Source organism: Malus domestica, chromosome 09 (assembly GCF_042453785.1).
Source record: "Malus domestica chromosome 09, GDT2T_hap1".
Classification (NCBI taxonomy): Eukaryota; Viridiplantae; Streptophyta; class Magnoliopsida; order Rosales; family Rosaceae; genus Malus; species Malus domestica.
The window spans coordinates 9,218,978-9,231,787 of record NC_091669.1 but is presented as its reverse complement, the minus strand read 5'-3'; the positions used below and the strand labels follow the sequence as shown (position 1 = coordinate 9,231,787).

The 12,810-nt window shown below is 38.2% G+C and overlaps 2 protein-coding genes across 3 annotated transcripts; both read left to right on the top strand.

The window, feature by feature from the left end:
- Positions 1 to 19: 19 nt before the first annotated feature.
- On the top strand, positions 20 to 3,642 carry LOC103442993 (putative pentatricopeptide repeat-containing protein At5g09950). Its single transcript, XM_008381774.4, has one exon. It carries the CDS (start codon positions 164 to 166, stop codon positions 3,389 to 3,391), a length of 3,228 nt encoding a protein of 1,075 aa, XP_008379996.3. The 5' UTR covers positions 20 to 163; the 3' UTR covers positions 3,392 to 3,642.
- A 1,321-nt stretch (positions 3,643 to 4,963) lies between these two features.
- Positions 4,964 to 8,176, top strand: LOC103442991 (putative protein FAR1-RELATED SEQUENCE 10). Of its 2 annotated transcripts, none has more exons than XM_008381772.4 (5): positions 4,964 to 5,087; positions 5,232 to 5,307; positions 5,756 to 6,829; positions 6,906 to 7,349; positions 7,432 to 8,176. In XM_008381772.4, exons 3-5 carry the CDS (start codon positions 5,804 to 5,806, stop codon positions 8,032 to 8,034), a joined length of 2,073 nt encoding a protein of 690 aa, XP_008379994.3. In that variant the 5' UTR covers positions 4,964 to 5,087; positions 5,232 to 5,307; positions 5,756 to 5,803; the 3' UTR covers positions 8,035 to 8,176. The 2 variants fall into 2 exon arrangements, with proteins under 2 accessions (XP_008379994.3, XP_028963891.2); XM_029108058.2 differs by having other exon boundaries at positions 4,976 to 5,087; positions 5,803 to 6,829.
- Positions 8,177 to 12,810: the final 4,634 nt, after the last annotated feature.

Here is a 12,810-nt window from a genome sequence, read left to right as displayed (position 1 = left end):
CGTTTAAATCGTTAGACCCAACGGTAGTGGACAGAGCGCGCGCAGTCATGGGGCCTGAAACGAAGTTAAGAAACGGCGACTCTGTTTGAAAGTCTCAACCTTTCCACCAAATCGCGCGAAAATCCATGAAAGAAAGCACAACCTTCGTCCTCACCAGACTATTATGTTTCGCTGCTTTCTCTCCTTCACTCCCTCTCGCTCTCACAGAAAACTTCCCCACCGTTCAAACCCTGCTCTCACAACATCTGCCGCCGCCTCCCCTGCCGTCTTAAGCCCACCGCGCGCCTCCCTTTTCTTCCAATCTCAAAACCCAACTCGCCATTTGATCCCATTCAAGAGCTTGGCTGATCAGTACACATCATCCGAGCCGCAGATTAAAACCCAAGATTTGGATCATGCCAGCACTGGTGCATATGGGTATCTTGCTACTCGATTCAGGGACTCGCGTACCTCAAACGACGCGCAGAACTTTCATTTGCAGATTTGCAAACTTGGGTTTGCTAATGATTTGTTTTTGTGCAATACTCTTATCAATGTTTACGTCAGAAGCGGTGCTTTGGTGGAAGCAGGCATGCTGTTCGAGGAAATGCCTGACAAGAACTCGGTTACTTGGGCTTGCTTGATTTCGGGGTATACCCAGAATGGCATGCCAAATGAGGCGTGTGCCCATTTTAAACGGATGGTTTCTGGCGGTTTTTCGCCTAGTCCTTACGCTTTTGGTAGCGTTCTTCGAGCTTGCCAGGAGTCTGGTCCTAGCAAGCTTAAGTTTGGGATGCAAACACATGGGTTGATATCTAAAACGGATCATGCTTCTGATATGGTAATGGCTAATGTGCTGATGTCAATGTATGGGAAATGTTTGGGGCCTGTTGATGATGCTTACCGGGTTTTTTGCGAGATAAAGATTAGAAATTCAATATCTTGGAACTCAATTATTTCAGTTTATTGCCAAAGAGGTGATGCAGTCTCTGCATACAAGCTTTTCTCGAGCATGCAAAAGGACGGTGTAGGTTTCAATTTGAAACCTAATGAGTACACATTTGGTAGCTTAATAACTGCAGTTTGTTCTTTGGCTGATTCGGGTTTGAGTTTGCTTAAGCAAATGCTGACCAGGATTAAGAAATCTGGAATTTTACAGGACTTGTATGTGGGTAGTGCTTTGGTTAGTGGATTTGCAAAGTTTGGGTTAATTGATTATGCTAGGAATATTTTTGAGCAGATGAGTCAGAGGAATGCAGTGTCAATGAACGGGTTGATGGTTGCATTGGTGAGGCAGAAGCGAGGAGAAGAAGCCACTGAAGTTTTCATGGAGATGAAGGACTTGGTTGGAACAAACCTTGATTCGCTTGTGGTTCTTTTAAGTTCTTTTCCTGAATTTTTGGTTTTGGAGGAAGGGAAAAGAAGGGGAAGAGAGGTTCATGCATACGTAATCGGGGCTGGTTTAATTTACAGAAAAGTTGCAATAGGTAATGGACTGGTTAATATGTATGCTAAATGTGGCGCTATTAATGACGCTTGCTCAGTTTTCAGGCACATGGCTGACAAAGACTTAATCTCATGGAACTCTCTAATCTCTGGTCTTGACCAGAATGAGCGTTTTGAAGATGCAGTCATGAACTTCCGTGACATGAGGAGATCAGAGTTGATGCCTTCAAATTTTACATTAATTAGTGCTTTGAGTTCATGTGCAAGCTTGGTCTGGATCATGTTGGGACAACAGATACATTGTGAAGCACTTAAATTGGGACTTGATTTCGATGTTTCAGTGTCAAATGCTCTTCTTGCATTATATTCCGACACTGGGTATCTTAGTGAATGCCGAAATGTTTTCTTCTTAATGCCGGAGTATGACCAAGTGTCATGGAATTCCATAATTGGGGCTTTAGCTGGTTCAGAGGCATCAGTTTCAGAAGTTGTACAATATTTCTTGGACATGATGCAATCTGGGTGGGAGCTTAATAGAGTAACACTTTTGAGCATTCTTTCAGCAGTTTCATCTCTCTCACTTCCGGAGCTGGGCCAGCAGATTCATGCTGTAGTCTTAAAATACAATGCTATCGAGGACTGTGCTATTGAGAATGCACTAATTACTTTCTATGGAAAGTGTGGAGGGATAGATGACTGTGAAAGGATATTTTCTAGAATGTCTGAGAGAAGGGATGAAATAAGTTGGAATGCCATGATTTCTGGATACATACACAATGAGCTCTTGCCCAAAGCCATGGGTTTGGTCTGGTTTATGATGCAAAGGGGTCAGAGATTAGACTCATTTACCTTTGCTACCGTTCTCAGTGCTTGTGCCTCCATAGCGACATTAGAACGTGGAATGGAAGTTCATGCGTGCGGGATAAGAGCTTGTTTGGAATCTGATGTTGTAGTTGGAAGTGCACTTGTTGACATGTACTCAAAATGTGGAAGGATTGATTATGCTTCAAGGTTCTTTGAATCAATGCCAGTGAGGAATGCGTATTCTTGGAATTCACTGATATCAGGTTTTGCTCGTAATGGACAGGGACAAGAAGCTCTGAGACTTTTCGCGCAAATGAAGCAACAAGGTCAGATGCCAGATCATGTTACTTTTGTCGGGGTCTTATCAGCTTGTAGCCATGCAGGAATGGTGGATGAAGGGTTTCACCATTTCGAATCCATGACCAAAGTACATGGACTGGCTCCTAGGATGGAGCACTTTTCATGTATGGTTGATCTTCTTGGCAGGGCAGGAAAACTTAATATGATAGAGGACTTCATCAACAAAATGCCAATGAAGCCTAATGTTCTTATTTGGAGGACAGTTTTAGGGGCTTGTGGCCGAGCTAGTGGTCGCAACACCGAACTAGGTAGAAGGGCTGCTGAAATGCTATTAGAGTTGGAACCCCAAAACGCTACAAACTACGTGCTTCTTGCTAATATGTATGCTTCTGGAGGGAAGTGGGATGATGTGGCCAAGGCGAGGATGGCAATGAGGAAGGCATCAGCAAAGAAGGAAGCAGGGTGTAGTTGGGTCACCATGAAGGATGGTGTTCATGTGTTTGTAGCAGGAGACAAATCACACCCGGAGAAAGATTTAATATACGATAAACTGAAGGAACTCAATGGAAAAATGAGGGATGCAGGATATGTGCCTGAAACGAAATTTGCGCTTTATGATCTTGAACAGGAGAACAAGGAAGAAATCCTGAGCTATCACAGCGAGAAGCTTGCGGTTGCATATGTTCTTACTCGCCCGTCACAGTTGCCTATAAGGATTATGAAAAACCTCCGTGTTTGTGGTGACTGCCACACCGCCTTCAAATATATATCGAAGATTGTTGGTAGGCAAATAGTATTGCGAGACTCAAACAGATTTCATCATTTTGCAGATGGCAAGTGCTCGTGCGGGGATTACTGGTAATCGACTAGTAAGCACTTGGTACTGATTGAGATTGAGCATAGTTGACAATGTAAGATTCTGAAGCGGATCATGAGTGGGGAGGACTGCCCTTGATCAACTAGGAAGCTTCAGTTTCGGCATTTTTGTACAGTAATTTAGGGTTTGTTTGTAAGTGCTTTTAAAATGACTGAAAGCGCTTTTAGAGAAAATTCTGTGGATTCCAAAAACACTTATGTCCTTCATGCAAGAAGCACTTAACGTCGTTTCCAAAATTCACTTGCATTTTTACTAAAAATTTGCTGCAAAAACATTTTTACCAAAAGCGCTTTCAACCATTTTAAAAACACTTCTAAACGAGTCCCTTATTGATTTGGTTAACCCTTTTGTATCAATCAAATTTTGTCTAATTTAAGGAATTTTGTGCAAGGAATTATGTGAACTTGCTAATATCCAGCGTAGCTTTTGATAATTATGTACTTAATGCAGGGAAATTCAAGCTCTTCATGTCACCTGGTAATTTTAATTTAAGCAAATGAGAATGGAAGTAAAAAGTAGAGAGGTTAAATTGAAGAAAATGAGAGTGAAAATCGCAACTCTTTATTAAAGTTTGTGGCGTTTGTGTAAAAAAACTTATAACTTAAGTGATTGAAAACGTTATCAATTGAAATCGTGGATTAAAATATGCCTTCAAATTCCTCGTCGCATGACATAAGAGGTGTTCGGCCCAATATACTGTGTGGCACGTGGTCTTTTAGGATGGAAAGTTTGACGGCATCGATCAAAAGCCAATGAGAAATGTTTTGTTAAATTTAGAGACGTAAAATATCAAAATTTTAGTCAATGTTTTAAAAAATATTTGGCATTATTATATTTTGTGTAAACGAGTGATTGTTTATCCTTAAAAATATAATTTCATCATAAATTACAAAATAAAATGACATATATATTATGATGTATTAGAACATAATGAAAACATAAGGAACAAGCATATAATGTGTTCATTTAAGTATTTAACAAGTCTCTTACAATTTATTGAAAAAAATAAAATGTAAAATTAAAGTTATATATTTTATCTAAGTGAGTCATGACCTAGGCAGGTGCCTAGGTGAGTCTGGGCAGGTTAGGTGGTCTAGGCGGGTGCCTCAGCAGGTCTAGGCACTATTCCTTAATTTTCAAACGCCTAGACACTAACCGAGGCGGTGGCCAGCCACCTAGCGTCTAGGCGAGGCTTAGGCGGCACTATTCGGAGGTTTTAAAAACAGTGATTTTAGTTCATGGACTAATTCTAAGCACAGTTCTAAATTTTAAACTTTACTCTATTATTTTTCGTCCGCCTAAGAGGCGCTAAGCGGGAATTTTTAGAACAATGATTTTAATTCATAGACTAATTCTAAACATGGTTCTAAATTTTACACTCTATTAATTTTTGTCATTACAAACAATATTCTACACTAATATTCTATTTTAAGTTTAGGCCTTCCATACTTTTTGGTCTACACCTGTAATATCAGATAAACACAAATCAACTTTTGCTAACGTTTTCTGTGGGCCCACAACTAACATATTTCAATTGGGCCCATTTGCTTGTTTTATAATATTATCTCAAATTCACCAAAAACAACTGAAATTCCTCTGCGGAGAGAGAGACGATGAAGAACCCAAAGCGCGAACAAAAACACAAAAAGGGGTTATACTTTCGCTCGCATTTCCGTATCGGGTATGTTATTTTCTCTCTCAATTCATCACTTCCTGCTCAAAGTTCGAACCTTTACCTCTTCACTGCCACTCTAACTTCTGGGTTTTTTTTTTTTTTTTATATAATTGTGTAATTTTTTGAATTTCTGGACCTAAACACTTGCAGACGCTCTGCGACTCCACATTGTCTTGGCCTGAATAATTTGAGCCGTTCGAGATTTTGAAGGCAATTTTTGTTACCGGTAAGCTCCTTTTTTGTATTAAATTTGTAAGTTTTTTATTTTTATCTGTTTCACTGTCTTAAAGATCAATTTTTTTGGGGTATAGAACAATTTGAATTCATGCTTGTTGCTGAGTTTCTTTTAATTTTTTCATTTAATTTACCTACCTTTTTGGATCATGATATGTGTCTTTTGTGGAATTTCGATTCGTTGTTAGTTTATGCCAAATTTTCATTTTTGTTCATTGATTTAGAATTCACTATCTTCAGCTAGACTCTGTAGTGTTAACTCTTTAGGAAGGATATGGAATTTAAGGAAAGACTTCCCCTTTCTCCGCCTTTCTCCGCTGCGTTTTTTGGGACTAAAATCGCATGATGAATTATTTATAAATGTATTTTTCCTTGTTTATACAGTCTGAATCAAATGCTAACTTTTTGTTCCAAGTATTCGTTTTTTTCTTCGTTTGCAGTTTGTTTGGCTAAAGGTTACTGGAAAAACTTGTTGTGTTTCTTTAAGGATGGCGATGAAGCCCTCGAACATGTGGCTTCGGCGCCAACAGTGCCCATGTGGAGACTGGAAGTGTTACATTAAGTATGAAGGAGATGAGTTGACATCAGTAAGCTCTCAGCATGTGAAGAGTGAAATAGCTCAGTCTTCGTCATCATCAGAAGCTGTCTTCACTCCATATGTTGGTCAAATATTCAAAACTGATGATGATGCTTTTGAATACTACAGCAACTTTGCCAGGAAGAATGGGTTTTCAATTAGGAAAGCGCGCTCGACAGAAAGCCAAAACTTAGGAGTATATAGACGAGATTTTGTTTGTTACCGGTCTGGATTTAATCAACCAAGAAAAAAGGCCAATGTGGAACATCCTAGGGAGCGAAAATCAGTACGATGTGGATGCGATGCAAAGTTGTATTTGACAAAGGAAATTGTTGATGGTTTTTCGCAATGGTATGTTTCACAGTTTAGTAACGTTCATAATCATGAGTTATTGGAAGATGACCAAGTGCGCTTACTTCCTGCATATCGTAAAATACAAGAGGCTGATCAAGAACGAATTCTTTTACTCTCCAAAGCTGGGTTTCCTGTAAACCGGATAGTAAAAGTGTTGGAGCTAGAAAAGGGGGTTCAACCTGGACAGTTGCCCTTCATAGAGAAAGATGTTAGAAATTTTGTTAGGACTTGTAAGAAGACTGTTCAAGAGAATGATGCTCTGCTCAATGAGAAAAGAGAGAATGATATGCTCGAACTTCTTGAGGCCTGCAAGGCTATGACTGAGAGGGATCCAGATTTTGTCTATGATTATTCTGTAGATGAAAATGAAAAGGTTGAAAATATTACATGGTCATTTGGCGATTCCATTCGCGCATACAATGTTTTTGGTGATGTAGTTGGTTTTGACACTACGTATCGTTCAATCACTTATGGATTGCTCCTTGGAGTATGGTTTGGTATCGATAATCATGGCAAGGCAATTTTCTTAGGATGTGTGCTACTACAAGATGAAAGTTCTCATGCATTTGCTTGGGCTTTACAGGTTCGTGGATGTAAATTCTTTGGTCAAACCTCATCAGTCTTCTTGTATTTCCTTATGATTTTCTTCTTTTGAACAGGCTTTTATGCGATTTATGAGAGGAAGACATCCACAGACTATTCTTACCGATATAGACTCGGGGCTCAGAGATGCTATAGCAAGCGAATTGCCAAATTCAAAACATGTTATATGTATATGGCATATTTTATCCAAAATATCCAGTTGGTTCTCTTTGCCCATTGGATCACAGTATGCAAACTTTAAAGCCGAGTTTGATATGCTTTCTCATCTGGAGAATGTTGAAGATTTCGAGCATCAATGGAACATTTTGGTTGCTCGGTTTGGCCTTGTATCTGATAAACATGTAGCTTTGTTGTATTCTTACCGAGCATCCTGGGCATTTTCTTACATTAGAAGTTACTTTCTCGCTCGTACACTGACAGCGGAGTTTTCATCGTCTTTGGAGTCATTCTTGAAACGAATTTTGAATGGACAGACATGTCTGCAAGTATTCTTTGAGCAGGTAAGGTTTATTCGATCTTTTGGTGCATGTACGTTCAGATTTCGATAACTGCGTCATTAAGTTCTGTTTTGGGATCTTGAAGGTTAGTATTGCTGCCAACTTTGAGAACCAGACCAGAGAAGGGATGCAATATATGCATGTCAAGACCGGCATGCCTCTTGAAGAACACGCACGGAATATTCTTACACCTTATGCTTTCAATGTCTTACAACGCGAAATTGTTCTGTCTGAGCAATATGCAGCAACAGACTTGGGGAATGGATCCTTTCTTCTGAGACACTACAAGAAATTGGATGGAGAGTGCCTTGTCATTTGGATGGATGATGAGCAGATTCACTGTTCCTGCAAGGAATTTGAGCATTCTGGGATTTTATGCAGGCATTCCCTTCGCGTACTAGTAATGAAGAATTACTTTCAACTCCCTGAAAAATATTTTCTGCTCCGTTGGCGGCTAGAGAGTTCCCTGGTTTCTTTGGATGATCAAAATGCTCAAATCAGCAGCGATGAGTGTGCTCGGGCATTCCACGGGCTTGCTGATACCCTGTTGACAGAGTCATTGATCTCCAAGGACAGGTTTAATTACGTTCATAGCGAACTTACGAGTCTTCTCGAGCATGTTAGGAAGATGCCAGTGATTGACGAATGTGCTGCGATTGCTGCAGCCACTAACATCAGCGAATCTTAGTCGTCTTTGTTCATAAGATTCAACTCTGTGTATGAAATGCGTTGGTGTGGAAGGCATCAAATTGTAGTGCTTAAAATTAATAAGCTCACTCTCGAACATTTGTAAACAAAATTTAGAAACATGAATACAGAATTTTTATCAACCCCGGTCAGCTCAAATTGTCCGGATGGGTGTCAATCTTTCGGCGTTATTTACTCTTCAGATGTATCAGTGGTGCTCTTTGGAGGATGTCAGAGTCTTCTTTCTATCCACTTGGAGCTCGAGGGCTTTGTTTCGCTTGTTTTCGGACAATTGTTGGTCGCGCTGGTTCCGGCTGTTCGGTTGATGTCCTTCCAACAGCTGCGGTGGTCACGGTTTTTCTTTTGTTTTGGGCTTTAACCTTCGTTTGGGCTCGCTTCGCTGCACTTTCGGAGCTGTATCCATGTTGTGTGCTTATTGTAAGCCGGCCTTTTTCTTGTAAATTTGTTTAGTAATAAAGTTGACTTGTTTCCAAAAATATAAGGCTTAAATGTTATAATGGTCCATGTGTGTTAGTCATTGGGGCAATTTAGTCCACGTGTTTTCAATTTGGCAAATTTGGCCAATTTGGTCATTGTGTTTATCTTCGTGAGCCAATTAAGGAAATTTCCATCTAATATTTGTAAAAAAATTCATAAATTATTATAAACTTAGTTATATAATTATTTATTTGATTTAAAATATTTAATAAAAATTTCCTAACGTTATTTCCCTCTCTTTTCTATGTCATAACCTTAATAATTTTTCAAATTTGAAGTTTTTTTTTTCTCTTATATGTGTTATTTCTCATTAATAATTGGCATTTTTTGTAAATTATATCTCTTATAATTTTTCTTATGAATTTTTTAACATATATTGAATGAAATATTATTAATTGGCTAACAGAGATAAACACAATGACTAAATTGACCAAATTGAAAACACGGGGACTAAATTGACCATATGACTATAACACATAGACCATTTTGACCTTTAAGCCAAAATATAATACATATGAGAAAAATTATTTCTACACACTTTTTTCGTCTTCTGCACACGCATATTTATTTATATCTCTCGATCCTCCTCTAAATCAATTAATCAAATGATCATAAATAAAAATAGGAGTGCAGGGAACGAAAATGGCGTGCTGAAAGAAATCAGTTTCTTATCGGGAAATAATGTAAATTGTAAGGTGCGTTCTAAGATAGGTCACCTTCCAATGTATATCGGGACAAATGGAGTTCACCGACCTCAATTTAATGTTCTGCATTGACAGTGACTTGATAGCCGGATTGCAGACGCGACGTTTCTAATTTCCTCAAAATTTTGATGTTGTCTTGATATCCTACTTAAATGCAGTTTCCGTCTACTTTTGAATCATGTATTGTCGGAATGTGTATTGCTATGAAACGGACGTCAGTTTTTTATTAAAAAATGAATGAAATGTTGATATGTCTTTTATAGAACATACGATATTAATATTAATGAAAATAAAAAACAGACGCCGTGTAAAAAAAAAATTCGATGATGGTAAAAAAATGCTGCTTCTTTGTAAATATTCTTCAATTAAAGCTTCAGCAGGTTACATCATTAGTTTCAAACACACCACTGACCACGGCATATGAACAAAGACTTTCTCATCACACATTCTTGCAGAATGGGGTCACTAAAATTTTGAAAGTCTCTCTAGGTCCTTGTATAAAGTTCAATGTCCTTCGTTGCCAAACGACAAGGCAATACTTTCAACAATTCAATGTCTTCTTTACGGTCCTAATTAGTCATTTCTACTGGCTCACGTCACATAAATTAAGGGTTCAGACTCATTTCTCTCTTCAACAACTCGGATCACATGCTCCTTAAGCTTTGGACACAAAGATCCGGAAAGGATCTTTGTTCATTGGACTGGACTACCAAGTCAATGAAAATTTCAAATTTGTAGTTTTAATTTTTTCATAAACGATAGGATATTTAAAAAAGTACTATTACAATGTATATTAAGTCATTGGGTAAGTTCTAATGAATTATGTTTTAATATCGAATTCATAATATTATATATATATATATATATATATATATTTTTTTTTTTTTTTTTTTATCCGTGTGATTCAAACACGAGACGTCCTTGAGTCTGAGTGAAGACGTTATAGTACTAAACTAACTAATCATGTGGCCATGGCATTATTTTGTATGAAGCCACACAAGAAAACGTCTGATTGGGGTTGTCGTGTTTAATGTCTCCCACTCCACCGTTGTGTTTAATTGCAATATTTGTGAGTGCTTGCCTCAAAGGAAACCAAGTCGAGTGCCAAGTCTATTTCACTCTCATTATGCTCCCTCTGCCCTTTTTTTCATCCTTTTCTGATTCCCATCATTTTTGTTTCTCAATTCAAAAGGGGAAATGTGGGTCATAATGAAATTATATATTGTGTTGACGGTAATATTAGGTGACATGAGAAATAGACCTCATTAATATTGTGTGTGATGGTAAGAGGAAAATGTAACAATGGTCCTTAAGTTTTGACCCAATTGGAGTATTGCCTCTCAACTAAATCCGTTACCATTGATCTCTTAGCTTATCAAAACGTACAAATATGGTCCTTTTCTTCAAATACGTTAAAACTTCTGTCAAAATGAGTCACTGGTCACACATGTGAGAATGATCAAAGAGCAAATATGAAAACCCAAATGAAAAAAATTGTAGCAATAGTCCCTCAACTTTAACCCAATTGGAGAAATGGCCCCTCAACTTTAACCCAATTGTAACAATGGTCCTTCCAATATGACTCATTTTGACGGAATTCTAACAGAGTTGACGAAAAGAACATAATTGTATGTTTTGATGAGTTAATTAAATGATAAATGGTCATGTATTTTTAGTTAAGAGATCATTGCTTTAAATAGGTTAAAATTGAGGGATCATTACTACAATTTTCTTTGACGATAACATCACATGACGAGAAAATCAGACAAGAATAAGACGATTTTGATGAAATAGATATCATGTTAGTAAATGGTGATGCATAGTTAGTTGGTGGTGCAGTTTGTGTCTGTTTCTTGTGACTTGTATGCTCACCTTATGAGAATGTTGTGCATCGCATTAGGCACTTAATTAAGCTCGTTAAGATGTCAAGATCTCTAAGCTTTGTCGGATGGTCAGTTTGTGCCTGCTAAATCAACACCAAAAAGTATAGAAAATATGCACACCTTGTTCCAACCATGGACATAACTGGACAGCTCATCATGTACACATGCAACTAAAGTTTATAAAGATTGTAGCATCAAGGTTTCGATGGAGGGCACAAAACATGATTAATTCTCCATTTAAATTTGGATTATGGATTATTAAAGTGGTGTTGTATTATCGGATGTATGTTGTCGAACATATATTTAGATCTTAATTTGGAGTATAGAATTATAACATAATGTTTTATTGTCAGACTTGCGTTGTCGGACATATATTTAATTTAGACTTGAATTTAGAATATGAATTTATAAAATAGTGTTTTGTTTAAAGACATATATTTAGATTTAAATTATTAGCATATTATGGTTTTGTCACTTTTCAAGTGTTCGCCACCATACTTCGATTTCGGTATTCATTTGAATATTCGAGTTAGAATGTGTCATTTTGGACCATATTGTCTGATTAAAATAACGAACTATTGATAACGCGACAACCTAATGACGAAGAGAGTTTCTAGTAGCTTGACGAAGCACAGCACATACATCCATGTCTTACATACACATTATGGACTGGTAGACTGCGTCTTATTTAAGGTATGATCAGACAAATTTGAAGCCTTGCACGAATTGGACAATTTGTTCGGGAGTAATTGTCTTGTTCTGAAAGACCTGGAAACCAAGAGTCAAGTGCGCAATTGCTTGGTATCTTCTCCACAGCTGTAGAAATTTTTAATTGTGATAAAAACACAAGTAGTACACCACGTGTTTTAATTGAAGTGGTGAGAAATTTTATTTTTTAAGTTATTAATTTTTTAGCATACATATCCAACCATTTGTATAATGACATGTAGTGTATCACCCCGTGTATCGGTCTGTTGACCCTAAAAACTACCAAGCCTACGTGGCGCGCAGGCCGAGTAATCTATAAGCTAACTACCCCCTTCGGTGAATGCGGGGCGTGCCAACTCGTCGGCCGAGCTCGGCCGAAGAGTAAATTTGTTGATGTTGGGTGCGCGTCTAACTTCTGCATCTTGCGATTGCGGCCGAGAAAGGAACACGTCTTGGCCTCTTGGGCTCTCGAACCTGAAGACAAGGTTACTATTCTTACGAAGTTCAATATCAAATTCGGCTTTCAATGTGCAAAATGTAATAACTTGTAACACCTCACTTCGCCGAGAAGGCTGATAAGATGACCTCGACCAATAAGGATTCAGAAATCCTTCTCGACCGAGACTTGGATAGGTAATCAACCATCCTCGCCGCAGTGTTGTTGATGCAAACGGAAGATGCTGCGAGATCAGCTGATTCTATGGTGACAGAGCTATCTATGTCGACTTAAGATATCACCGGTTGCTTTCACAGTGCTGTTGATGCCAACGGAAGATGTGTCAGCGAAAAGAGAAAATAAAAAATCTCAAAGTTATTGAGAGAGTTTGCGCAGGGCAGTTGTGTGTTGAATTGGAGGTCCCTTTTAACATTCCACAGCCTTATGTATTTATAGGGTCGTGCTCACGTAATTCACGTTTCACGCATTCTGGCACGCACACGATTTTTGTGCAAGTCAATCGTGACCCAAATTTTTTCGTGACCTTC